Source organism: Alexandromys fortis, unplaced genomic scaffold, assembly GCF_014885135.2.
Source record: "Alexandromys fortis isolate MF-2015 unplaced genomic scaffold, M_Fortis_MF-2015_v1.1 scaffold_109, whole genome shotgun sequence".
NCBI lineage: Eukaryota > Metazoa > Chordata > Mammalia > Rodentia > Cricetidae > Alexandromys > Alexandromys fortis.
In genome coordinates this window covers 508,696-533,412 of record NW_026068005.1, presented here as the reverse complement: position 1 = coordinate 533,412, position 24,717 = coordinate 508,696, and the positions used below count along the sequence as shown (strand labels likewise).

Sequence of the window (24,717 nt, the reverse complement as noted above, 5' to 3'; positions counted from 1 at the left end):
GCCAGCCTAGGCTGCATGAGTCCCTGTCTGTTGATGGGTGGGTGGGTGGGTAGGCGGGCGGACGGACGGACGGACGGATGGATGGATGGATAGCTTCTGTTGTTAGTGTCTTATATAATATTTGATTATAAGATTGGGAGATTAACACTGGTATTGATAGTGCTAATTAAACCTGGTTCTGTTCAGAATTCCCTATTTTCTCTGTGTGGGGTGTTATGTTCTGTTTGTATCCAATTAAAATGTCCGGATAGTCACCTCCAGGCTATCAGGGTGCTCTTTCTCTCTCTCTCTCTCTCTCTCTCATTGCTTCTGATTTGAGGACTAATAAGTGACTTTACAGAGTGATTTCCAATTTGTCTGATACTTTTTTCATCGCTGACTTTGAGCATTGTTGGCAAGAATGCTGCAGAAGTAGTTTGTTCTGCTTGCTTCTTAAAGCATGGGACGGTGTTCACTTAGTGTGTCTTACCACTGCTCTGGTCACTTAATAATAGTGGTGCTGTTGAGTTCCTCGTTGTAGAGCTATTCTTTCTCTTTATATATAGCCTGTTGGGGAAAATACATTTAGGGATATACAAGTGAATACCTTCTTCTCAAACTTACACCTGCTAATTTTAAAGACCCCATTGGTGACTCGTTTCTACGTTAAGCATTGCTATATTGTTTGTCTGGTTGAGATTCTCACCACCACCCTCCACAAGAGTTTCTTTTCTTAGTAAGCAAGTGAAATGCTGGAAAGGGGGGACTCTCTTTTTTTTTTTTTTTTGATTTTATTGAACTCTACATTTTTCTCTGCTCCTATTCCTTCCTCTCCCCTCCCCTTCAAGCCCCTCCCATGGTCCCCATGCTCCCAATTTACTCAGGAGATCTTGTCTTTTTCTACTTGAGGGATCTTTTTTAAATGAATTCAGTTTTGAAATAAACAGTTGAGAGTTGTATCTACTTCTGTGTATGCTAAAAACTGAATAGGAAGTTAACAGTGAAAGAGATTCACTGTTAGGTCCCCCTGTTAAATGCTGCCCACTTGAGAGAAGTTCAGATCCTAAAGGCACCGTCTAAGCTTTAAATTTAAATTTTATTTTTAGAGCTAACACATGAGTTTCTACAAATATTGGAGAAAACGCCTAGTAGGTTGAAGAGGATTCGAAACTGGAGGGTAAGAGAATTGGCAGGATTTAACAAAAGTATATCCATCTGTCACTCCTAGCAGTCACCTGGCGAACGCTTTGAAACAGAATGATTAAATACTGCGCCTTGCAGTGTTTTCCAATACAGTGTGCCACGCTTGGACTGCAGGTGCTCATAGTTGTTTAATCCCTGCGTCTAGTGGACTCTATATCATATATCTTTCAATTATTTTTATTCTTAGTCATGGGGAAATTCTTGTAGCTTTACAAGTGAGGCTAAAGCCTGCACCAGTTACTATCTCAAGTCCTGGGTTAGGATATAATTGTATCTAATTCTCAAAACTTACAGTCTTCTGTTACATCCATTTATTGCCTTAGAGCTTGAGTCCAGGTGGTTTATTTCAATATACTTCCTATAGAGTTTTACAAGCAAAGACTTTATTAAATTTCCTTGCTGTCATTGTTTCTTCTGTTTCTCATTTAACTAGGCTATGGCTAAGAAACCAAAAGTAGATGGACAAGTATCAGAGACACCACTGCTTGGTTCATCTTTGGTCCAGAATTCCCTTTTAGTAGATAGTGTCACTGGTGTGCCTGCCAACCCAAGTTTCCAGAAACCTTCAACGTCAACGTTCCCTGCTCCAATACCTCTAAATTCAGGAAATACTTCTGTTCAAGACAGCCGTGCACCTGATAATTTATCAGTGCTGGCAGCAGGAATGCCCAGTACCTCGTACAGTTTGTCATCACACCAAGAATGGCCTCAACATCCAGATTCAGCCAGGACAGACCCAGGATACACACAGAAACAGGAGGCCACTCTCTCTGGGAGCCAATACATCAGCTTCCAGCAGGGTCCTTCTATGACACTGCACTCAGGATTACATCACAGGCCAGACAAAGTTGCTGATCATTCATCAGCTAAGCAAGAATACGCTCACAAATCCGGGAGCAGTAAGCACCATGGGCCCGTTCCTGCTGTCCCTGGAGTAGTTCCTCAGAAAATGTCTTTAGATAAGTACAGAGAAAAGCGGAAGCTGGAAACCCTGGACCTGGACACAAGGGATCATTACTTAGCTGCCCATGCAGAGCAACAGCACAAACATGGGCCAGCAGTCGCAGGCAGTTCTGTCACTTCTCCCATTAAAATGAAACTTCCCATCACCAACTCTGACAAACCTGAGAAACACATGGCAGAGAAAAAGGAGAAGAGTGGATCGCTGAAGTTACGGATACCCATCCCGCCCCCTGATAAAGGTCCCAGTAAAGAAGAGCTGAAGATGAAGATCAAAGTGTCGTCCTCAGAAAGACACAGCTCTTCAGATGAAGGCAGTGGGAAGAGCAAACACTCAAGCCCACATATCAGCAGAGACCACAAAGAGAAGCACAAGGAATACCCCGCCAACCGCCACCACAGCAGCCACAAGCACTTGCACATGCACAGTGGAGGCGCTAAGCATGCTGCTGATGGGATGCCGCCCACGGTGCTGAGGAGTCCTGTGGGCCTGGGCCCCGATGGCATCTCCTCCGGCTCCAGTGCAAGAAAGAAGCTGCATATCAACGATGCCTCCCACAACCACCACTCCAAAATGAGCAAAAGTTCCAAAAGTTCAGGTAGTTCATCTAGTTCTTCCTCTGTTAAGCAGTATCTATCCTCTCACAGCTCTGTTTTTAACCATCCCTTACCCCCTCCTCCCCCTGTCACATACCAGGTGGGCTACGGACATCTCAGCACCCTCGTGAAACTGGACAAGAAACCAGTGGAGCCCCACGGTCCTGAGGCCAATCACGAGTACAGTACAAGCAGCCAGCATTTGGACTACAAAGACACATTCGACATGCTGGACTCGCTGCTAAGTGCCCAAGGAATGAATATGTAATCATTTGTTTAGGTCAACTTTTCCTTTGCTTTTTAATTTAAAAATGGTTGGAATGGAAAATTTCCTCCTGGTCCAGCAGTGGTGCCACTGCTTCCATATTTGTAAGTGCTGCTTTTTTCTTCATTCTGAAAAGAAGAGATGATAGTAAACAAGTCTATCTCCACATACGATAGTGTTACAGTACTGTAAACGCATGGAAGATGCAGCTAAGAACATTAGGATGAATGGCTGGCTGCTGCTAGGAATCTAAGCTGCCTCAAGCTTTTGTTATTTATAATTTGAATACTGTAGCTGTTTTTTGTTGTTGCTTGGCTTTGAATGAGTGTCAATTGTTTTTCTTTTGTGTATTTATACTTGTATGTATGGTTTGCATGTCTCAGTGATAAAGGGATAAAACAGAATACTGACAACTGTTTACAAGAAAGTGGAGAAAAATGTACATACATTTTTGTATGTTTAGATATTACCATAAATACTCAGGATCGGAGCTGCTTGTAAGTATAACAATATACAGAATAACTTTATTTTCTCTCGTCAGAGTCCATCACTAATCTAAAACACAAGTGGCACTTTTTATGTTAACCTTAAACTCTAGGCCTTACTGGAAGCCGCTGAGGGGACACTTCACTACTAGACGGGATGCGGTGCCACGGGTGGTCCTTAACACTGGGAAGCTCTCAGTTTGCCTTCAGAGGTTCTGACCAGATTGGCTGCAGAGTCAGCCCCTAATTTCTGAAGGTTTGAAGAGGAAAAAAAATAATAAAGTTTACATACACTTGATGTGAAGTGCATTTAAATGTTTGTTGGCTTGTTGCAGTGCTATAGAAGAGCAGTTAATAATGGGCATGAGGATGACTGTGACTTAACTCACAGGAGCTCCCAGTGAAGAATTGGTCCAGTTCTTCAAGAACTTTGACACTACAGAGTTTAGCAGTGAACAGGGATCACTTTTCCTTTAGCATTTGCAGTGACACCATAGTCTTGAATATACTCTTCCCATGGAGAGAGAGTGAGTGAGTGTGGGGGTGAGAAAGAGAGAGATACCATATTTCTTTTTCAGGTAAATGCAGTCTTCCTTATAAAAATGAAATTAAACCTATGCTCTCTTGATTCTTTTATATTCTAACAATAAATAAAAAGGAAACATTGCTGACTGTGTATTGTACCTGTATTTATAGCTTATGGTCATTATCAGGAAAATGTAAGGAAAAAGGCCAGCCAGTGCTGGAGGTTCTACATTCGTTTGCACGTCTTAGTAGGTTCTCATTAAGGTGACGCTTGCACTGTCACCTGACGCCTGGTCAGGGGATAGACCAGCTTGTCTAAATTTTGGTGTAAGCACCAATAGTATGGCTCTTGTCTGTTGCCTAATCTTGAATTTATTTCTGTGGTAAGTCTTAGCTGTTGAGTCTCTTAAAATGGGTCGGATTCAACTTGTCTTGAATCACAATTTTTCTCTGTATATGAACTGTTTTGTTATAAAGCCACTGATCTGTGCACAATTGTAATTTTATTCAAGTATGTTGTGCTTGTAAATATTAGAGTTGAACCTTGTACTCTACTTTTATTTAGCAATTACTTAGTTTGCCTGTAGCTTTTTGTTGTTTTGTTTTGTTTTTTTAAAGAAAATGGTTGATTATTTTGTCAATGTTGTTTGACTTTGGGATGTCAGGAGCCTCTTTGTGGGAACTCAGCTTAGCAGGCTCATCCTCGCTCTGTTTTGTCTTGCATCAGTAATCTGCTACTATGTGATTTTGTTGCTGTGTGGTATACTATTGTATCATAAACATGGGGATTCTGATGAGTTACAGTGTCACTGTGCTAATAGTCAAGGACTAGCATAGAATTAAACAGTGCAAGGTGAGGGAGGGAAGGGTTTTGTTCTTGGTGACTTAGATGTGAACCCTCGACAGAGCATCATGTGAACTGACATGGGGTGGTCATGCTACTGTATCATTGGGAGTGATGCCAGGAATTTTAATCAGCTTTTGTAAAGAGTGTCCAGAAAAGTAGTGAACTTATTTTCAGTGTGACATAGAAAACAATGTGAATATTTAAGATCTGGGACTATAGTTAAACTTCACTAAGGATTTTCAGAAATGTGTTGTTTTTTGGTTGGTTTTTTTTTTTTTAGATATGGGAATAAAGGTAATTTTGTTGAATCTTATTGGTGCTAATGATGGACAGTTAAACAGATAGTGTATGTGCTATGGATCAGTACACTTAGTACTTCCAGAATTGACTTTGAAATGCTATGTATTCACTTTTCACTCTGTAAATGTAATTCTTTACAATGACTATTTATTAAAAGGCAGTCAGTCGTGATTTTTACAGGATTGTGTGAACTATTCCAACTCTGCAACCTCTGAACAAGATGCTAAACCCACAATGGGGGAAAATGTGTGAATCTTCTTAAGTTTCCTTTCCACTAAGGAAAACCCTCATGTGTCATATCATCATGAATTTGCTTGAAACATCTTGTTTGCATAAAATAGTTCATCTGCATGGTCCCATTAGACTCTACCAAAGAAAAAAGACTCAGTGAATGGACATTCTATTGTGAGTCTTGTAAGTAGCCATAAATAACCAAAATAGTATCAAACTTAGGTGTGACTTTTCACATGTGCGAAGTACTGTTAAGGTGATACATTTTTGATGAGTTTTTTAATACTTGAAAATATTAAAAAGCATTATCTTTAAATCGTCCTATAAAAGAGTGATTCATTCTTAAGGTGTGTTTCCCTAGGTTCATGACCCTTTTGCAAAAGCACATTGTAACCAGAGGCTTCCTGTCTACCTCTAGCAACCAATTTTCCAAAATCAACATGTGCTTCCTAAATATTTGCCTTAGCTACTAACGTGCAGTTTTCGGGACCAAAGCAAAGGAATGTTTGTTTGCAAAAGTCTTCAGGAGGCCTGCGTCACAAACTCGGTGGCGGTGTCCACTGGTGGAGAAGGCCTTGCCGTTTCTTCTAGTTGCAGATAGTAGCAATGAAAGGCAGTGGTGCCAGTCCCGGGTACCCTTAGAGCAGAGGGTGTGCATCTCAGTCTTCCTGGTACTCAGAGCGTTCAGCCTTCTCAGATGTCTTCCGTGGTATGGGGTGTCGTGAGTGCACCCTTTGTACCAACAGATGGTTGTAGTAGTAATATAGGACTCCAAACTTTCGGGCCTGTCTGTCCCCTTTGTTAGGATTTACTTTAGAGAACCAGCTTTAAATGTTTAATTAGTTATAAATAAATATCTTGCCTTAAGAGGTTTCAAAAAGTGTATTTTCTTATCTGAGGAATTAAAATCTGATTTTATTAGCCAGCCTGAGGAATAAACCATACCTATATATGGACGGAACATGATTTGTTCTTGCATTATGTAGATGGCTCATTTAAATAACATCTAGGAAAAAGGAAACTTTCTGGTTTGAGTTTTTTGAGACACAGTCTTACTCTATAATAAGGATATGAGCTGGCTTTAAATTAATCCATTCTTCTGCCTTCACCCATGCCTTGATCAGTGTTTAAGTTATTTCCAGTCTTATCTAAATGAAAAAAGGACTTCAAAAGGTGGGCTTAATTTGCTAGAAGATTCTGAGAATTTCTTTGCTGAGGAAAATCTGGAAACTCTTTGGCTTGGTATTTCTCTTGATTCAGCAGTTTCCCCCTCAGGAGCCTTTCTTGGGCAGCATTAGGATCTACTCACCACATTTACATAGGGAAGAGTCGGCAAAGCCCACGCTAGGGGAACGTGAGTGGACCCAGTTTAACTCTTCTGTGCGTGTTGGTTTAAGATAGGTGGGTTAAAGCATGAATGCATTCCTGGTTTTCTTACTTCATATTGAGACCATTGATACTAGGGTATGTGTTTAGAATGTAGGTGCTTCTGTACAAGTTCAGCAGTTAGGTGAAAGCCAAGTCAGACACTTGTTGGAAATACCTGTCTTCATCATTAGTGATCTTGGTGGTACTGACATGCTCCAACTATGTTCTTTTGTTATTCCAGTTTTAAATTGTGCCCAGCCAGGTCTTTGTGAGTCCCCTTTCCTGGTTTATAATTCACCATCTTTCCTGCCTGGCATTTTCTTGAGGTGTGCTGACATGCCCAAGACTGCATGGGTAGGGCCAGTTCTGTTCTCATAAAGCAGGCTTTGTCCATTCACTGCAATTCAATAATCTCAAAAGTCAATCCTGTGAACTCTGTAGCTTCCCTTGTTCCCAAGGTTTGAGAGGAAGCCTCACCTAAAATCCTCCAGTCCATTTAGTAGTTTGTGTTATTTGATTGGCCCAATAATGAGTAGCTTCCCTCGATTAAGAAAACTCTGGAGTACCAATTTGTTATGGACAGTGGAATTTGAACATTCAAAACCCTTGTGGATAATGGAATGAAACAAGAAAATGTGTATGCTGGCATGAATTAGCCGTTGAATTTCAGCTTCTCATTACATAAGGAATTTATTATTAATAAAGTTTGTTTATTGACAACCAAATCCAAGGCTAACGTGTTAAGTTAATGTGAACCCTAAATCTCAGTTCCTGAGGGAAGTGGGAACGACTACCTTAGAACTCACCCAGGAAGGGTCTCTCCAGGGTCAGCCTCAAACTGACAGTGATGGCCATGGGGAAAGGACTGGGTTTTGTGCCCTGTTCTCTCTACAGGCAAGGTCCCATGTAGCCCAGGCTGGCTGGCCTCAAGACAGAGCCGAAACTGGCCTTGAACCACCCTTAGCAGCATTTCCGAGTGTCACTACTACACACTACACCCGATTTACTCTGCTTTTTAAGATGTCCCTTACTCCACCAGTTCTCCAGTACTTCCTGCCTGGAAGAAAACGAGCTAATCATAATGATAATAAAAGTCTGTGTCCAGCCTAAGTAGTTTGGGGACTTTTTTGTTGGGAGGGGCAAGTGCCACTGTATCTCCCAAGGGACTGCCTTTGGGAGTTCGTTCACCTAAGCCTCAGTAAAGTAGAAGATAACTGACGCCCAAAAGTTGGGGCTCTGACTTCCACATACACTCTGGCACACACGCATACAGGTAAAAATACACAATGGTAAAATCTTAAAACTGCACTGGCTCATGGTCCATGTTAGTAATGTCAGTGTCGGTGAGGTAGACGGGCATCTCTGGGCTCACTGACCAGCTAGTGTAGCCTAGTTGGTGGGTTCCAGACAAATAAGAGACCCTGTAGACAGCACCTAAGGAAAAAAAGCCAACCTATTCCTATCCACATGTGCTCCTGCAGCCACCCAAACAAAATTACTTAGGGGTTAACTATGCTTTACTTGAACTTGGCCCCAGTTTATAGGAAGATTAAACATAATGAAGTGAACTATGGGATGTAATGGTACACACTTAATCCCAGCACTTGGGGAGCAGAGGCAGGCAGATCTCTGAGGTTGAGGCCAGCCTGGTCTACAGAGAGAGTTCCAAGCCAGAGCTACATAGAAACCTGGTCTTGAAAAACTATACACACACTCATTGGAGTAAGCTTGTTTTTGTTCCGCGTGTGTCTCTGTGTACACCTGTGTCTGTGTGAAGGGGAGAGGTTGATAAACTCAGTGTTTACTGATGTATGTTTTGAGACAACCTCACCAATTGGCTGTCCTGACAGGCCGACGAGCCCCTATGATCTTGCTGTTCTGCTTTGTCACGGGTTATACGTGCATGCCACCTTGTGTGGCTTTTTATGTGGGTGCTGGGGACCCACACTCTTCTTGCTTACACACCAAGCACCTCACTCACTGAGCCATCTCCCCAGCACTGCCAAACTATTTTGAAGGTTTTTCATCCAAAATTGTGCAGGATTCTACATCAGCAGAAGTGGGGTTGACTGTCAGTGTGTTTTGCTGCGGTCTGTAACAGTGAAAACATGCCTTGCTCCTCCCTGCTTCCCCAGAGGTTTTAACAGTCATCAACAGAAGTAGTCAGTTGCTGCAAAGTTCAAAATAGCAAATTGAAACGAGTTCTATCTGGGCAGTGGTAGTGCACACCTTTAAGGAAGGCGGATCTCTACAGAGCCACACAGAAAACCCTGTCTCAAAACAACAAAAAAAAACTCATTCCCTATAGTGGGATACCTTGCTCAGCCTTGATACAGGGCTTGGTCCTGCCTCAACTTTGGCGTCAGACTTTGTGGACTCTCCAAGGAAGACCTTACCCCCTCTGAGGAATGGAGGGGAGCGGGAAATGGGTAGGGAGAGGGAACTGGGGTTGGTATGTAAAATGAAAAATAAACTTTAAATAATAATAATAATAAAAAAAACCTCTCCCTCCCAAGTGTTGGGATTAGCAGGATGCAGCACTACAGCCTGGCTGAGCACAATCTTTAAACAATTCAAGTTTAGTAGGCAAAACATCAGACATCCTAGCAATATAAAAGTGTATAATCTTCATAATGAAAACACTTTGAGTAACTACAGTGGAGGTGACCTCGAGCGAAGTAACCAGAATTCTCTAACAAGCTTACATGCTGTTTTAGGCTTAGCTAGCTCTCCCTATGAATGTAATTTGACTCACTGAAGTAAGAGCAGCTGTCAAGTCGTGTAACTAGAAACCTGCAGGGAAAGCAGCCGGAGGGTTATGACCACACATTAAATAATTAAATTATTTGAACTTTTTTTTTTAACAGTCTAGGACCATTTAGAGCTTGAAAGAAGCTAGGCAATGGTGGTGCATGCCTTTAATTCCAGCACTCAGGAAGCAGAGGCAGGTGGATCTCTGAGTTCGAAGCCAGCCTGGTCTATAGAGTGAGTTCTAAGACAGGCTCCAAAGCTACAGAGAAACTGTCTCAAAAAACAAACAAAAGTTTGAAAAATGGGCTGGAGAAATGGCACTGTGGTTAAGAGTTCAATTCCCAGCAACCACATGGTGGCTCACAACCATCTGTAATGAGCTCTGGAGCCTTTTTCTGGCCTGCAGGCATACGTGGAGTCAGAACACTGTATATATAATAAATCTTTAAAAAATTTTTTGAAAGGAACACAACAGGATGGGCATGCGGTCAGTGTCAACAGCTGCTGGGAGGAGGGAGACGTAAGAAAAGTCCTGCCTGTAAGGCTGGGTGTAGAGGTGGGCAGCAGCTGGAGAGAGGAGAGGAGGGGAGTTGTCATAGGGTTTGTATTGCTGTGATAAAACACCATGACCAAAAAGCAACTTGGGAAGAAAGGATTTGTTTCAGCTTGCCCTATCACATCATAGTCCTTCACTGAGGAAAGTCAGGACAGGAAAGACAGGGAAAAGAACCTGGGGGTGGGAGCTGATGGCAGAAGCCATACAGGAACTCTGCCTACTGGCTGCTCACCAGCTCAGACTCGGTCTACTTTTGCTTTTTATTTGTTTTGTTTTTGTTAGCTTTGTATTTTGTTTTTTCAACACAGGATTTCTTTGTAGCTTTGGAGTCTGTCCTGGAACTCGCTCTGTAGACCAGGCTGGCCTCGAACTCACAGAGATCTGCCTGTTTCCGCCTCCTGAGTGCTGGGATTAAAGGCGTGCCCACCACTGCCCAGCTCAGCCTGCTTTCTTCTAGCACCTTGGACCACCACTCCTGGGGTGGCACCACCCACAGTGGGTAAGGCCCTGCCACATCCATCACTAAGATAATGTACTGCAGACTTGCCTATAGGCCAACCTCACAGGGCATTTTCTCTGTTGAGATTCCCTCCTCAAGTGACTCTAGCTTACGTCAAAATGACATAAAAGTAGCCAGTACGGGGGTCTTCGGAGAAACAGTGAGGAAGCATCAAAGAAGATGTATTAACAACACAGAGAAGCAAAAGAAAAATTAGTATGGGTTCTTTTTTTAAAAAAAAAAAAAAAGGTTTATTATGTATATTATACAGTGTTCCTCCTGCATATATGCTGGCATGCCAGAAGATGACCATGCGCCACCCTGTGGTTTCTGGAATATGAACTCAGGACCTCTGGAAGAACAGCCAGTGCTCTTAACTACTGAACCATCTCTCCAGCCCCGAAAAGATATATTTTTAAAACTAGAACTTAGAAGAGTAGGCAGGCTTAGCAGTGAAGATCTGTAAACACCTATCCAGCTTCTTGAAGACTTCTGCATTCGGGGATGGAAAGAATACAAGGCCCTCAACTCCTCCTGGTATAGACCCTAAGGTTTCTAGAATGGAAGGTCATTGTGAGATTCCTGGGGAAATTCCAAGTTCTTGAGATCTATTGCTCCAGGAGTCAGTCTGGTAGCTAAAGCATGGCATATTATATAATATATATTTCTGCCAGGTACCAGGTTTGTCAGCAATCCCTGGGATCCCTTACCCTACTTTCCCCACTTCCTCCAGACTTCTTTTCGTCACGGGTGGCTGAGGAGATAAGCCAGTGGTTAAAGTGCTCGCTGTCCAACCTTGAGCACCTGAATTCAATCCCCCACACCCTAGTTGAAAAATCAGTGGGGAGGAGCTGGAGCTGGAGCTGGAGCGGGCTCCGCAGAGTTAATAGCATATGCTACTCCTGCAAAGGATCTGGGTGCAGTCCTAACACTCCTATCAGGTGGCTCACAATTACCTGTATTTAACTTCAGTTTCAGGCATCTGACATCATCCGGCCTCTGTGGACACCTGTGCTCACACTCGGGCACACATAAAATAATTTTTAGAACATCCCGAGGGAGGTGAAGACGGGATCCCTGGGGCTGGCAAGCCAGCTAGTCTTGCCAATGGGTGAGCTCCAGGTCCAGTGAGAGACCCTGCCTCAAAAGATAAAGTAGAGAGTAACAGAGGAAGACACCAAATGCCAATCTCTGATTTACACACGTAAACACATATAAGCAGACACAGACATGTGCACAAATAAATAAGCATAGTATCAGGTAAAATGTGTGTGATTTATTTTAAACTATTAAAATGAAAGGAAGTAAGCCAGATACGGTGATGCATGTCTTTCATCCCAACACTCCAAGGCAGAGGCAGACTGGTCTCTGTGAGTCTGATGCCAACCTGGTCTACATAGTTCCAGGACAGTCAGAACTACAGAGTGAGACCCTGTTCAAAAAAAAAATTGAAAGAAATATGTAAAGCAATAGAGATAGTTCTTGGGCAATCAAAATTGTAAACACTGGAATGTGGTTTGGGTGGGTTTTTAAAAATTATTATTATGAAATTCTTCTCTTGCACATAAACAATCATGCCTGACGTTTAAGGTCAGTTTCTAATTAAAACTTGCCATTGATGCTGCAGGATCTGGTTAGATTGGGCTAGGATGAATTTATCATAGGAAAATACATCCCTTAACCATCATTCCCCACAGCAGAGCCAGGAGTGGGGGCGGGGAGTCTAGACTGGGAAGTTGGTGCGTGCTCACTGGCTTCTCTTCAGGAAGGAGTGCATCAAGAGCTGGAGAGCAGAAGGTCTCTCGTGCTGGTCCCTAAGAGGGAGAAAACACGTTAGAAGCGGCACACAGTAACATGACCACTACCAGGATCTGCATGAGTCTGATGCAATTATAAAGACGGAGGCACAGGGACTGAGAGGTGGTTCCGTTCAGTGGTTACCAGCTCTTGTTGCTCTTGCAAAGACCGCTAGTTCATTTCCTGGTACCCATGTTGGGTGGCTCACAACTACCTGTAACTCCAACACCAGGAGATCTGGTGCCCTCTTCCGGTAGTCTCCTCAGGCATCCACACATGCTGTAGACACCCACACACACATTAGTTAATCGACTTAAAATAAAGATGGAGGCACAACTGCTCATCCAAGGGACCGGCTCAAGCTTCAACTCCAGTTTAACTGAGATTAACTGTAATCTCAGGCAAGTGACACACACTCCTCTCCCCTGTAAAGTGAGGATTAACAGCAATACCTACAGACCGGGGCTGTGCTAGTGCAGGAAGTGCTTCTCTAGCGTATACAAGGTCCTAAGGACTGTGCAAACTGGACCTGGTTGTGCTCACCCATGATTCAGTACTTAGGTGGAAGCAAAAAGATCAGAGAGTCAAGGCTATCCTTGGCTAAGCATGGACTTGGGGAGCTTGAGAGCATCCTGGGCTACATGAGACCTTGTCTCAAGTTTTTTTAAAAAAAAGTTAAACCTAACTTGTTCAAAGAATTAAATAAATATCTAATTTTAAAAAATAATTCACTGGGCAGTGGTGGTGGCGCACACCTTTTATTCCAGCACTGGGGAGGCAGAAACAGGCAGATCTCTGAGTTTCGAGGCCAGCCTGGTCTACAGAGTGAGTTCCAGTACAACCAGGGCTACACAGAGAATTCCTGTCTCAAGAAACAAACAAACAAACCAAAAGAATTCATAGTTTGAAAGACCTTTAAAAGTAGGTGGTTGAACTGTGTGCATGTGTCTGTTTGTTGAGACAGGCTTTCACGCTCTCATGCTGGCCTTGAACTTCTGATCCTTACACCCCCACCTTCTGAGTGCGGATTCTACAGGCATCCAACATGCCCAGTGTATGCGGTGCTGGGGATTGAACTGCATGCTAGACAAGCACTCTGCCAACTCATCGCCAGCCGCTGAAACAGAACTTTGAATGGGCCACACACGTCATGAAGGGAATAATTGCTTCTTCTCCCTTCCTTGACTTTCTTACCTGGTCAGGCACAAGCGCACAAAGTCTGCAGCAGCTTCTGAGAACCGGTCGGGGAGAGGAGGCATTAGGCCTCTGTGGGCTCCAATGTAAAACATGGCTGCCATCCTATCCATGGAAGCCAGAGGAGGCTTCCCGGTGGCCATTTCAAACACGGTGCAGCCGATGCTCCATATATCTGATTTCCTTCCATAGCCAGACTCATTGATGACCTCAGGGGCCATCCAGTATGGCGTCCCACGCATGGACTTGAGCATGTCACTGTGAGTGCCATTTAAGCCTGCCCAGGCCAAACGCTTGGCACAGCCAAAGTCAATCAGCTTTATTGTTCCCGTTGGCATGAGCATGACGTTGTTTCCCTTGATGTCTCGATGGACCACACAGTTCTCATGGAGGTAAGCAACGCCTTGCAGGATCTGTTTTGTGTATTTACAGAACACCATCTCAGGCAGGGGCCCGAAGCGGTGTATAATACTAGAGATGGAGCCACCGGGGACAAATTCCATGAAGATGCTCACTGTGTTCTCCTCCAAGCACGTCCCTAGGTAAGCCACTATGTTTACATGCTTCAGAGCCTTCAGCAGATCCACCTCCTCCTGCAGCTTCCGGTACTCTTTCTCAGTGGCCAATTTATCCGAAGTATCCAGGGCCACCTGCTTCACAGCGATCAGCTGCCCTAGGCTGGTAAGCCCACAGTAAACCTACAAACAAGCCAGGACGTATTACCAACTTCGTGACAGCGCAGTGTGTTCAAAGCTGCCTTTTCCCTCACTTCCCAAGCTGATTTTGTCCTCTAGGCCAATCCATCCCCGACTTGAGTGATACATAGTTAAGCAAACTCTGCATTCGAGACGGCGGTGAGCACGCGTGATGGACAGGTGGCACACTCATTAATAATCATGCCCCAGCCATGTAGTTTTAGATGCATTTCTATGATTTTTTTTTTTTGCTTGCTTGTCTTGCTTTGGATATCTTGACCAAGTGCTTTTATCTTACCATGTGGGAGGCAGAAGCAGGGAGATCTCAGTCGGTTCAAGGACAACCTAGTCTACAGAGTTGCAGGTCTGCCAGGTCTACATAGTAAGACCCTATCTAGAAAAGATTGTCTTTTTATTTTTATTCATGTAATTATGTGTGTATCTCACTTGTATCTGTGTGTGTGTGTGTGTGTGTGTGTGTGTGTGTGTGTGTGTGTGTGGCAGAAGCAGTTGGATCACCTAGAACTGGAGTTGTAGATGATTATGAGCTGCCCAATGAGAATAGAGGCAGGGAATGGAGCTCAAGTCCTCTAGGAGCACAGAAAGTGTTTCTAACTAACAAGCCATCTCTCCAGCCTTTCTCTTGTCTTTTGAAGACCATGTCTTATGTAGCCTAGGGTGCCTCAAACTCACTTTGTAGCTGAGGATGACCTTCCTTAAACTCCTGATTCTTCTGCCATTTCCTCCCAAGTGCTAGGATTACAGTGTGTCTCTCTGCACCAGATGTGGTCAGATGTGTCTGTGGAGTTGTGTGTGCAAATGGATGCCAGGGGCTGACGTGGGATATCTCACTCAATTGTTTCTCTTATTTATTTACTTACTTATTTTGAGACAGAGTCTCTCTCTAAACATAGAGTTCTCCAATTAGGTTAGCCATTGAGCCCTAGGGCCCCTCCCGTCCCTTCCTCCCCTGTGCTGAGATTGTAGGTGTGTGGCCCAGCACCCAGTTTCTATCTAAGCACTGGGGATCAGACTCGGGTCCTCACTTTACCATCTGAACCATCTCCCCATCCTTCCTTAAAACCGACATGACATTTGCCTCACGTATTTCTCTGATGAGAATATCAGGTGCTGGTCTGGGAAAGCCCCTCACCAGAAGAAAACACCAGCGTTAAGTCAGAGTAGAGTCCTCCAGAGAGAGAAGGAAGCTGGACTGTAATGTGATTTCCGATGTGCTCTGGGGCTCATGTTCATCTCACCTTTTTGTGGGTTCCTGAAGTGTCCCCAGCTAAGGACCCACAGATTTGGGCCAGGGTTAGTCTATTCTTCATCTGTCTATCAGTACTCTTTAGACCACCAAAACTTTAGGGGGTCGTTTATGCAATTCCCCAAACACAAAGAACAGCATTAGAGTTTGTCCCCATGTAGTAAGTCTCCCTGTTTCCACTGCTATGGTGAGCCTCTGGAGGGAGAGATTTCCTTCCCAATAGGTTCGTGATGATGGCTACTATTGACTAACAACTTGACAGAATCTAGATTCATCTACGAGACTCACATCTGGGCATGTCTATGAGGGAATTTCTAAATTTGGTTAACTAACCCTGAATGTGGCTGGAACCATCCCACGAGCTGGGGTCCTGGAATGAATAAAAAGAGAAAGGGAGCTGAGCACAGCGTCCCTCTCTGCTTCCTGACCGAGGATGCCCTGTGAGCAGCTGCCTCCCGCTCCTGCTATCAGGACTTCCTCCTTGTGATAAACTAGACTCACCAACTGTGAGCCAAAATGAATCGTTGTTCCCTTAAGCTGCTTTTGTCTGGTGTCTTGTGGAAACAATGAAAAAAAAGTTAGGGCAGGGCTTGAACTTGGAATGCAGAGAGGCTGGAAGTGCACGGTCACTGCCTGAGAGCAAGAGCCAGGGCAGAGCCCGTGAGACAGCCCATCTTGAGGAAATGGTTAAGTCTCTAAAACCATCCATGCCAACATCAAATCAATTCCACGCCTTTCAGATACATAAAGCAAGAAACATATTCCTCTCGAAGGAAGTCTGGGTTTTTCTGCGGCTTCCAGCTGAAAATGCTCTAAGTACAGAGAGTGGGGAGAGAGGGGTGGGGACAGGTGGAGAGTTCTAGCATTGAGGTTCAAGGTGAACTTACTGTGCCGTACGCTCCTCTCCCAAGGACCTCACCCTTGGTCCAGAACACAGCCTCTTCATGTTTTAAGCTCTTCTCAGAAAGTGTCCTCTTTTCATTTGAGTTCAGAAAATTTTCCTCCTTGTCATATATCCTGAACCCATTAATACACCTCTGGGAAAATGAGAAAAGAATTACCATTAAACTCTGGCTTGTTGTGGGAAGTTGATGAGAACACAAGATATTAGTCTCCTCTTCCTCTTCCTCCTTTTTTGAGACAAGGTATCAGGTAGCCCAGGCTGACCTCCAACTTACTATGTAAACAAGGACGACCCAAACTTTTGACCCTACCGCCTTTCTGCCCCAGGTGCTGTGATTACAAATAAAGCCACCTCACGCAGCCCAGTGTGCAGCCCACCACACCCGTGTGCAGCCCACCACACCCGCTTGCAGCCGCAATCCACCACACCTGCATGCAGCCCACCACACCTGTGTGCAGCTGCAGCCCACCGCAGCCACATGCAGCCTAGAGCAGCTATGAGTATATGTGGTACAACACAAAATCATAAACTTACTTCAAACATTGTGAGATTTGGTTTGTTTTTGTTTGTTAAGCAATCATGAGGGTCTAGAGCTGACAACTTTGTAACTGTCTGGTGATCATTAGAAATTCTCTGCCATTGGTTGAAAATGTCATCATTGAGCAAAATACCTACCTACTTAAATAGTTTTGCTCTGTTAATCTACTCCAGGTGATCTCAAGGTAGAGCGTCAAACTAGCTAAATTTAAGAAGTAAGTCCACAGTGAGAACTGGGAATGCGGCTCAACAGGCAGAGTCCCTGCTTAGCATTCATTCCCAAAGCCCTGTGTTCCATCCCCAGCACCACGTAAACCAGGCAGAAGCAGGAGGATTAGAAGGTCAAGGCCTGGAGCCTACGTGGAACCAACCTAAGCCTTCTGCATATATGTAACCGTGTTGTAGCTTGGTCTACCTGTAGGTCTACCTAGCAGTGGGAACAGGGACTGTCCCTAATGCTTTTGACTGGCTCTTGGGACCCTGTTCCTCATACTGGATTAACTTGCTCAGCTTAAATACAAGCAGAAATGCTTAGTCTTACAACAAAGTGACACGCCATGCTTTGCTGATACCCATGGGAACTGCCCCTTGCTGAGCAGAAGCAGAGGACAAGTGGGTTCAGAGGGAGTGTAGATGCGGAGGGAAAGGGAGTGAGGAGAGGAGAGAGAAGAAACTGTGGTTGGGATGTAAAATAAATTCATTAAAAAAGAAAAAGAAGTTCAAGGTCATCCTCGGCTACGTAATGAGTTCAGGGCCAGCCCGGGCTACAAGAGACCTTGTCTCAAAGAAGAAAACAGACACAGTAGAGAATTGTAGCCTAAGCCTAGTGGTGGTGGCACATGCCTTTAATCCTAACATGGAAGGCAAAGGCAGGTGGATCTTCTTGAGTTCAAAGTCAACCTGGTCTGAAGAGAGAGATCCAGGACAGCTAGGGCTACACAAAGAAACCCTATCTTAAAAAACAAAAAGAAAAAATTACTATTTGGGGTTCATGATTCTTTATTTAAAAAATAAGGATTTTTAGGGGCCAGCAAGATGACTCAGTGAAGTGGTTCTCAACTTCTGGGTCCCGCCCCCACAGTGGTCTCATACCAGATATTTACATTATGATTCATAACATAACACTATCAAAATAACGGGTATGAAGAAGCCACGAAATAATGTTATGAGAAAGGGTCGCAGCACTCGGAAGTTTGAGAACCACTAACTCAGTGAAAGGCGGCACTAAGCCTGATGATCTAAAGTTGATCCCGGGGGCCGAACTGATGGAAGGAGAGAGAAGACCCAAAAGGAATCCTCTGACCTCTACCCATATGTCATGTCACATGTGTGCACACTTGTGCACTTGCAAGCACACACACACACACACACATAATTAAAAATAAGGGTTTTAGCCGCGGTGGTGGTGCACGCCTTTAATCCCAGCACTTGGGAGGCAGAGGCAGGCGGATCTCTATGAGTTCTAGGCCAGCCTGGTCTACAAGAGCTAGTGCCAGGACAGGCTCCAAAACCACAGAGAAACCCTGTCTCGAAAAACTAAAAAAAAAATAAATAAATAAAAAATAAAAATAAGGGTTTTGAACCAGATTGTCTCTGAGGTCCTTCCCCCCCAGCACACCTCTGATGCCAATCAGACCAACCTGCAGTTTGACGTCTGCTGTCTCTCTGTCCAACTCTTCAATGGTATTCCCTCTGCTACTGAAGACAAGGTTCAGGTTTTCTGCATCTGCCTCCTTTGTCGTTCTTTGGCAGGAGCCATTATCTGTCTCATCTAGTGCTAACAGTTCTTCAACTAGACAACCTAGCAACTCATCCGTCAAGTCTTCATTCTTTACTGGGTCTAAGATTTCTTGTGAGCCATTTCCAAATGTTTGATAAGTGACAGAGTTATTTTCTAAGCTATCCTGATCCAAAGAACGTGTCCAGTGTTGTTCTGTGGGGGAAGGTGCACTTTCTAGGTTCTCGTGGAAAGAGAAACTCGAAAGGCTCACGGGTGTTTTAGACTTGTCTGAAAGACTATCGAATTCCAGGTAATCCAGGAACACCTGGTCAGCATTTACTTTGTCAAGAGGGTCTAGATCCTGTGTTTCTGGTGACACAAGCTTGCCTAAACTCTTGTTGCTCAGCACAGCCCAGCTGTTTTCTGAAGGGACGTGCAGGGTCTGGTGGTGCCGCTGTTCAAGCTCCTTCAGATCTCCAAGGCTTTGGGTCAGTATGTCACTGGCAAAAATGCCTCCTTCCTCTGCCCCTTCCTCCGGGAAGATTTCCTCAACAATGGACAGATCCGAGACAGGAGGGGTTTCTTTCTCTTCAGGGGCTTGCTCAGGGATTGGCGTCAAGTTCGAGAGCTGAACTTCATTTTGGGGAGACAGAGAGCCATTTCCTGAAGATTTCACCTGCCAATCTGGCTCTGAAACGCCACCCTCTGCATGGTTACCTGAAGCCTTGCATCCCCTTTCTTTAGAAATTAACCTTCTGTGCTTTTCCTTGAGACCCAGGGAAGGCTTTGGGGGTTTAACGTGTGGTCTCTTCTGAAGAAGTCTTGCTCTGCTATTGCGGCTTCTGTCACTTTGGGAAGGCTGGCTTTTACTGGCCATGCATCGGCCCGGTGGAGCTCTGCATATCTCATGGTAATATCTGTGTTCATGTTTTTCTGCCTCTCGAATGTGACTATAAATAGGAGTCCCAAACATCTCGTAGATTCCTGGTCCATTGGAAGTCGAATTGATTTCTTTGAACATGTCACTATACTTCAAATCCAGGAAGTGCCGTCTTGGGTCTGTTGTTTCAACCGACAGGGGAACACTTGGCTTTTTGATACCTGAGTTTTTACTGATTCGAGGAAATGCTTGCTTTTTGGGTTTTTGGGTCTGATGTGTTGATTTCTTCTTTTCTGTCAGAGGCACTCTCCTTTGAAACTTGGGTGACAGATGAGGTCTGGGGTCCGTGAGTTCCAAAGCAGGGAACACTTGAGTTTTTATGTTGTTTGTATGCCCATTGGGCTTAATGGAAGCTTGAATAGCAAGTGTGGGAGGCGGTCTGTTTCTTGCCTTGGCCCTTGAATCCAACTTGGCTCTGTGAGTATTTGCCTGGAGTTTGTCCTGCTCTTGTTGAGCAAGTGTGTTGAAACTCTTGCTCTTCTGCACCGTGTGCTTTCTCTTTTGGAGGTTTGGTTTGGCTGTGGCTGGCTCCTTGGGTGTTCCTTCTCCAGGGAATGCTATTTGGATAAGAGGCACCATACCATTCGTTTCTGGTTTAGTTGATTCCTCTGCCGATATTTTTTTGTTCTGTTCTGTGTCTCTGTGACCTTCTAGGAGCTCTTCAGTGGGGCCATCAGAGTTCATACCGGGTATGTTCTTAGGAACACTAACCTCTTCTAGCACAGCGTGTGGTTCTGTTGCTCTGGCTTTGGGTAAAGAGCTGCTTTTGGGGTCAGGACCTTTCTCATGTCTGCTCTCTTTTTCCTCAGCTGGGGTTACTTCCGCATTCGAGGTGTCCAGCGGCTTGCTGAGAGTGGTGTACACAACTTCTGAATCTTGTTCAAACTCTCTGGCTGTTGAGCCCTCTTTTTTGCTCAATGAAGGATCCTGGGAGTCCTCACCCCCTTTCCTCGTCTCACTAGCATGGCACTCACCACCCCTCTCCTTCCCCACGGGAAGGCTGCCTTCACTGATACTCTCACAGGAAACCAAAGCTGGCCCTTCTTCCAAGCAAGAGGTTTCAGTTCTGTCCCATCCTTCCATTTCCTGGGATAGCCGACTCTCTGCCACTTCCCCCTGTCTTCTGGGATGGTTCAACTTCTGGAAAGCGAACAAGTTTCTAGACCAAATGGCACTGTCAGAAGCCCTGAGGCTCTGTTCTGCTGGTCCCTTCCATGTGACATCTTGATGGTTCTTTGATGAGCTAAACTCAGCTGACTGGCTAAGAGGCTCCAAGAGCTTAGGTACAGGGGGGGTGAGGCTTGGGACTCTTCTCTTCCTGTGTCTTGGGAACTTGTGATTCTTTTCCACATCGAGGACACAAGATCTCATGGGCAAGAGTGATAGCGGTGGCAGCAGAAACTAAAAAAAGAGAAAAAAAAACCAATAAATGCAGAAAAATATCTAAGTACCATATTCCCTGACTTAAAGTCAGAAACCAGGATGGTCTCAAACTTGAAAAATCTGCCTGCCTCTGCCTCCATCACATTTTTTTCAGAGTTGGGGATCAAATCCAGGGCCTGTGCATACTGGGCAAATGCTCTACCACTTAGCCACATCTGGCTACATCAATATGTCAACAGGCCAGAAAGATCACATTTTTTTTTAAAGGTAGGGTTTCTCTGTAGCTTTGGAGCCTGTCCTGGAATTAGCTCTTGTAGACCAGGCTGGCCTTGAACTTTCAGAGATTTGCCTGCCTCTGCCTCCCGAGTGCTGGGATTAAAAGCATGCGCCACCACTGGCAGGCAAGATCACAATTTTTCAAACCAAAATCTGGCACTGGGGTAGAGTTCAGTTAGTAGAGTGCTTGTCTGCGTGTGTAAAACCCTGGTTTGATCCCCAGCGTCATGTAAGTAGGGCACCATGTGCACTCCTTAACCCCATGCAGGGGAGGTGGAGGCAGGAGGACCAGAGAAGTATAAGTCATAGACTATATACAGCCTGGGATAGAGTACTTGCCAATAAACAAACAAGCAAATAAATACATGCAGACATAAAATTTAAAACCTAAATCAGGGTTGGCAAGATGGCTTATTGGGTAAAGGAGCCTCCTGCCACCAAGCCTGATGACCTGAGTTTGATTCTTGGGACCCACACGGTGCAAGGGGAGAGCTGACTCCCCCAATCTGTCCTCTGATTTCTACACAAACATAGTCTCTCTCTCTCTCTCTCTCTCTCTCTCTCTCTCTCTCTCTCACACACACACACACACACACACACACACCACAAGCAAAATAAAAATAAATATCTTAAAAAAATAAATCTCTAAGCTTGGGATTTGGTTCAGGGTTATGGTGTATGCTTAGCATACATGAAACCCTAGGTTGATTCTTCAACACCAAAAACGAGGGGAGGAATCAATATAAAACTAAAATATCATTCTTAGTACTTTTCAGAAACAAGATTAAACAATTCCTTTAAAAGGTGTACTTGGGGGCTGTGAGATAGCTCAGAAATTAAGAGTAAGGATTACTCCTGCAGAGGACTTAAGTTTGGTTCTCAGAACCCGAGTTGGGTGGTTCACAGTTGCCTGTAAGTCAACTGTAGTTCTAGGGGACTAGATGCCTCTGACCTCCTCAGGCACTTGCATGCACACAGCACACATACACAGAGATACATATGTAAACATAATAAAAAATAACAAAATAAATCCTTTCAAACTAAAGTAAGGGGACTGGAGTGATGGCTCAGTGGCTGAATGTTGGCTGCTCTGGGATCAGCTTCCATAGTGGCTTACAGCCTGTAATTCTAGTCCCAGGGGATCTGACACCCTCTTCTGGCTTCCACAGCACCACTCATGCGTAGGGTGCACAGACATGCATACAAACAAAAACCCATATTTATCAAATTAAAAAAATTCAAAGCTCAAATTTATATGTCAAGACTCATAGTTATATATATATATATATATATATATATACTATTTGTTTGTTATTTTGCTTTGGTTTTTTGTTGTTATTTTCTTGAGACAGTTTCTCTGTGTAGCCCAACTGTCCTGGAACTCACTCTGTAGACCAGGCTATCCTCAAACTCAGAGATCCATCTGCTTCTGCTTTGAGTGCTGGGATTAAAGGTAACACCAGCTTAAATGGTAAGTTTTAAGATGAAAAATATTTTCTTTCTCTTTTCTTTTTAGTTTCCAAAGGATTGATTAAACTGTTTTGAAACCCTCTTGAGATCTATTTAAACTTGTTGTCACATGTCCTATAACAGTCCTTCCATGATGTTCAAGGTTATCCTCAGCCACAGAGCAAGTTTGAGGACAGTCTGAACTGCATGACGATCTCTAAACAAGAAAATAACAACCTCAGTACCCTTTAAAAAAATACTTGTTTAATTGTGTATGAATGACCTGGAACTGGAGTACAGATGGTTATGAGCTACCATATGTATAATAAAAACTGAATCCAGGTCCTCAAGAGTGGCAAGTGTTCTTTAGCGCTAAGTCATATCTCCAGTCTCTTCAATAGCTCTTTATTCTCCTTTGCCCTCCAAAGTATTTCAAACTCAGCTAGTTTTAATTAGGTCTGACCTCTAGGGGGCAGTGCAATGCAAACGATAGCATTTGAGCCTGTTAAACTAGTCAGTCCTCAAGTGGGTGTTTTCTTAGCTTTGCGACATTTTCTCATGTATACAAATTCCATATCTAACTATATCAGATCATTTGTAAACATGAATTGTTCATAGTGATTGAGAGCTATAACTTAAATTTTCAGTTGTAAGCTGGTAGGAAAAACCCCCAGATATTAGAAATTCAGGTGTTAGGTGAAACATATTTCCCTCAATTTTATTGCCTGAATTTTCCCCCATTTCTCAAAAAATAGAAAATAAAGAATGAAGAGATGGCTCTGTCAGCAAAGTGCTTGCCCTGCAAGTACAAACAACTGAGTTCAGTCCCCAGACCCCACATTTAAAAGGCTAGCAAGGGTGAAACAAGTTTGGGATCCCAGTGTTGGGGTGGGGTGTAAAACAGATCCCTGGAGTTTCTGACTGGAGAGCATAGTGTAACGGGCCAGTGAGAGACCCTGTCTCAAAAAGCAAGGTGGACAGTGCCCAGGAAACAACACCTGAGGTTGCTCTCTGGCCACATGAACATCTACACACACAGAGAGAGAAAGAGAGAGAGAGAGAGAGAGAGAGAGAGAGAGAGAGAGAGAGAGAGAGAGAGAGAGAAGGGGGGAAGGGGGAGAGAGAGGAGCCTCCCAGTATTAAGAAGTCCCTTTCAAAAGCACTCTCAATGCTGATGTACAGATGTGCACAGGTATCTCTCACATGCTAATACACAGGTGTGCACAGGTAGGTATCACTCATTTGCCGAAGCACAAGTGTGCACTGGTATCTCTTATGTACTGATGCGCAGGTATCTCTCACGTACTGATGCACAGGTGTACACAGCTATCTCTCATGTGCTGATACACAGGTGTACACAGGTATCTCTCATGTGCTGATAAACAGGTGTACACAGGTATCTCTCACGTGCTGATAAACAGGTGTGCAGAGATATCTCTCATGTACTGATGCACAGGTGTGCACAGGTGTTTCTATGTCTCTTATAACACTGAAGGCCAGAGGAGAACTGAAAAAACTGGAAAATGATTAATATCTTCCCAGAAACTTCCTTTTAAATTACAGAAGCAGGAAAAATTCCCCACTGTGGAGGTGGGAGGTAAATGGCAAAAGATTACCTGGGACTTGGACAAATGTAAGGTTGAGTGGTATAGTAACTCACACCTTGCATTCAGCACTCAGGAGGCAGAGGCAGGAGGAACTGGATCTCTGTGAGTTTGGGACTAGCCAGGGCTATATAGTGTGACCCAGTCTCAAAAGTTTAAATACATAAATAAACAAAGAAACAAACAAAAAGAGTTGAATGAAAGAAAACTGAGGGAGCCGGGCGGTGGTGGTGCACGCCTTTAATCTCAGCACTCGGGAGGCAGAGGCAGGTGGATCTCTGTGAATCTGAGGCCAGCCTGGTCTACAAGAGCTAGTTCCAGGACAGGCTCCAAAGATGATACACAGAGAAATCCTGTCTCAAAAAACCAAAAAAAAAAAAAAAAA

The 24,717-nt window shown here is 44.2% G+C and overlaps 2 protein-coding genes across 5 annotated transcripts in view; one reads left to right on the top strand and one right to left on the bottom strand.

Annotated features, from left to right (window-relative positions):
* Positions 1–7,485, top strand: part of Ccnt2 (cyclin T2) — a 31,092-nt gene extending 23,607 nt beyond the window's left edge. For 3 of the 4 annotated variants that reach the window (XM_050161448.1, XM_050161452.1, XM_050161450.1), the window contains 2 exons: positions 1,086–1,156; positions 1,616–7,485. In XM_050161448.1, the coding sequence (XP_050017405.1) occupies positions 1,086–1,156; positions 1,616–3,007 (1,463 nt within the window). In that variant the 3' untranslated portion in view covers positions 3,008–7,485. The remainder of the gene's footprint in view (positions 1–1,085; positions 1,157–1,615) is intronic. The other variant, XM_050161449.1, reaches the window with a different exon arrangement.
* A 4,344-nt stretch (positions 7,486–11,829) lies between these two features.
* Map3k19 (mitogen-activated protein kinase kinase kinase 19) overlaps positions 11,830–24,717 on the bottom strand; it is a 38,950-nt gene continuing 26,062 nt past the window's right edge. Inside the window, exons 12-16 of the mRNA XM_050161493.1 lie at positions 22,738–22,742; positions 18,601–21,021; positions 16,407–16,556; positions 13,558–14,255; positions 11,830–12,380 (exon numbers count right to left, since the gene is read on the bottom strand). Coding sequence (XP_050017450.1) covers positions 12,314–12,380; positions 13,558–14,255; positions 16,407–16,556; positions 18,601–21,021; positions 22,738–22,742 — 3,341 coding nt within the window. The 3' untranslated portion in view covers positions 11,830–12,313. The remainder of the gene's footprint in view (positions 12,381–13,557; positions 14,256–16,406; positions 16,557–18,600; positions 21,022–22,737; positions 22,743–24,717) is intronic.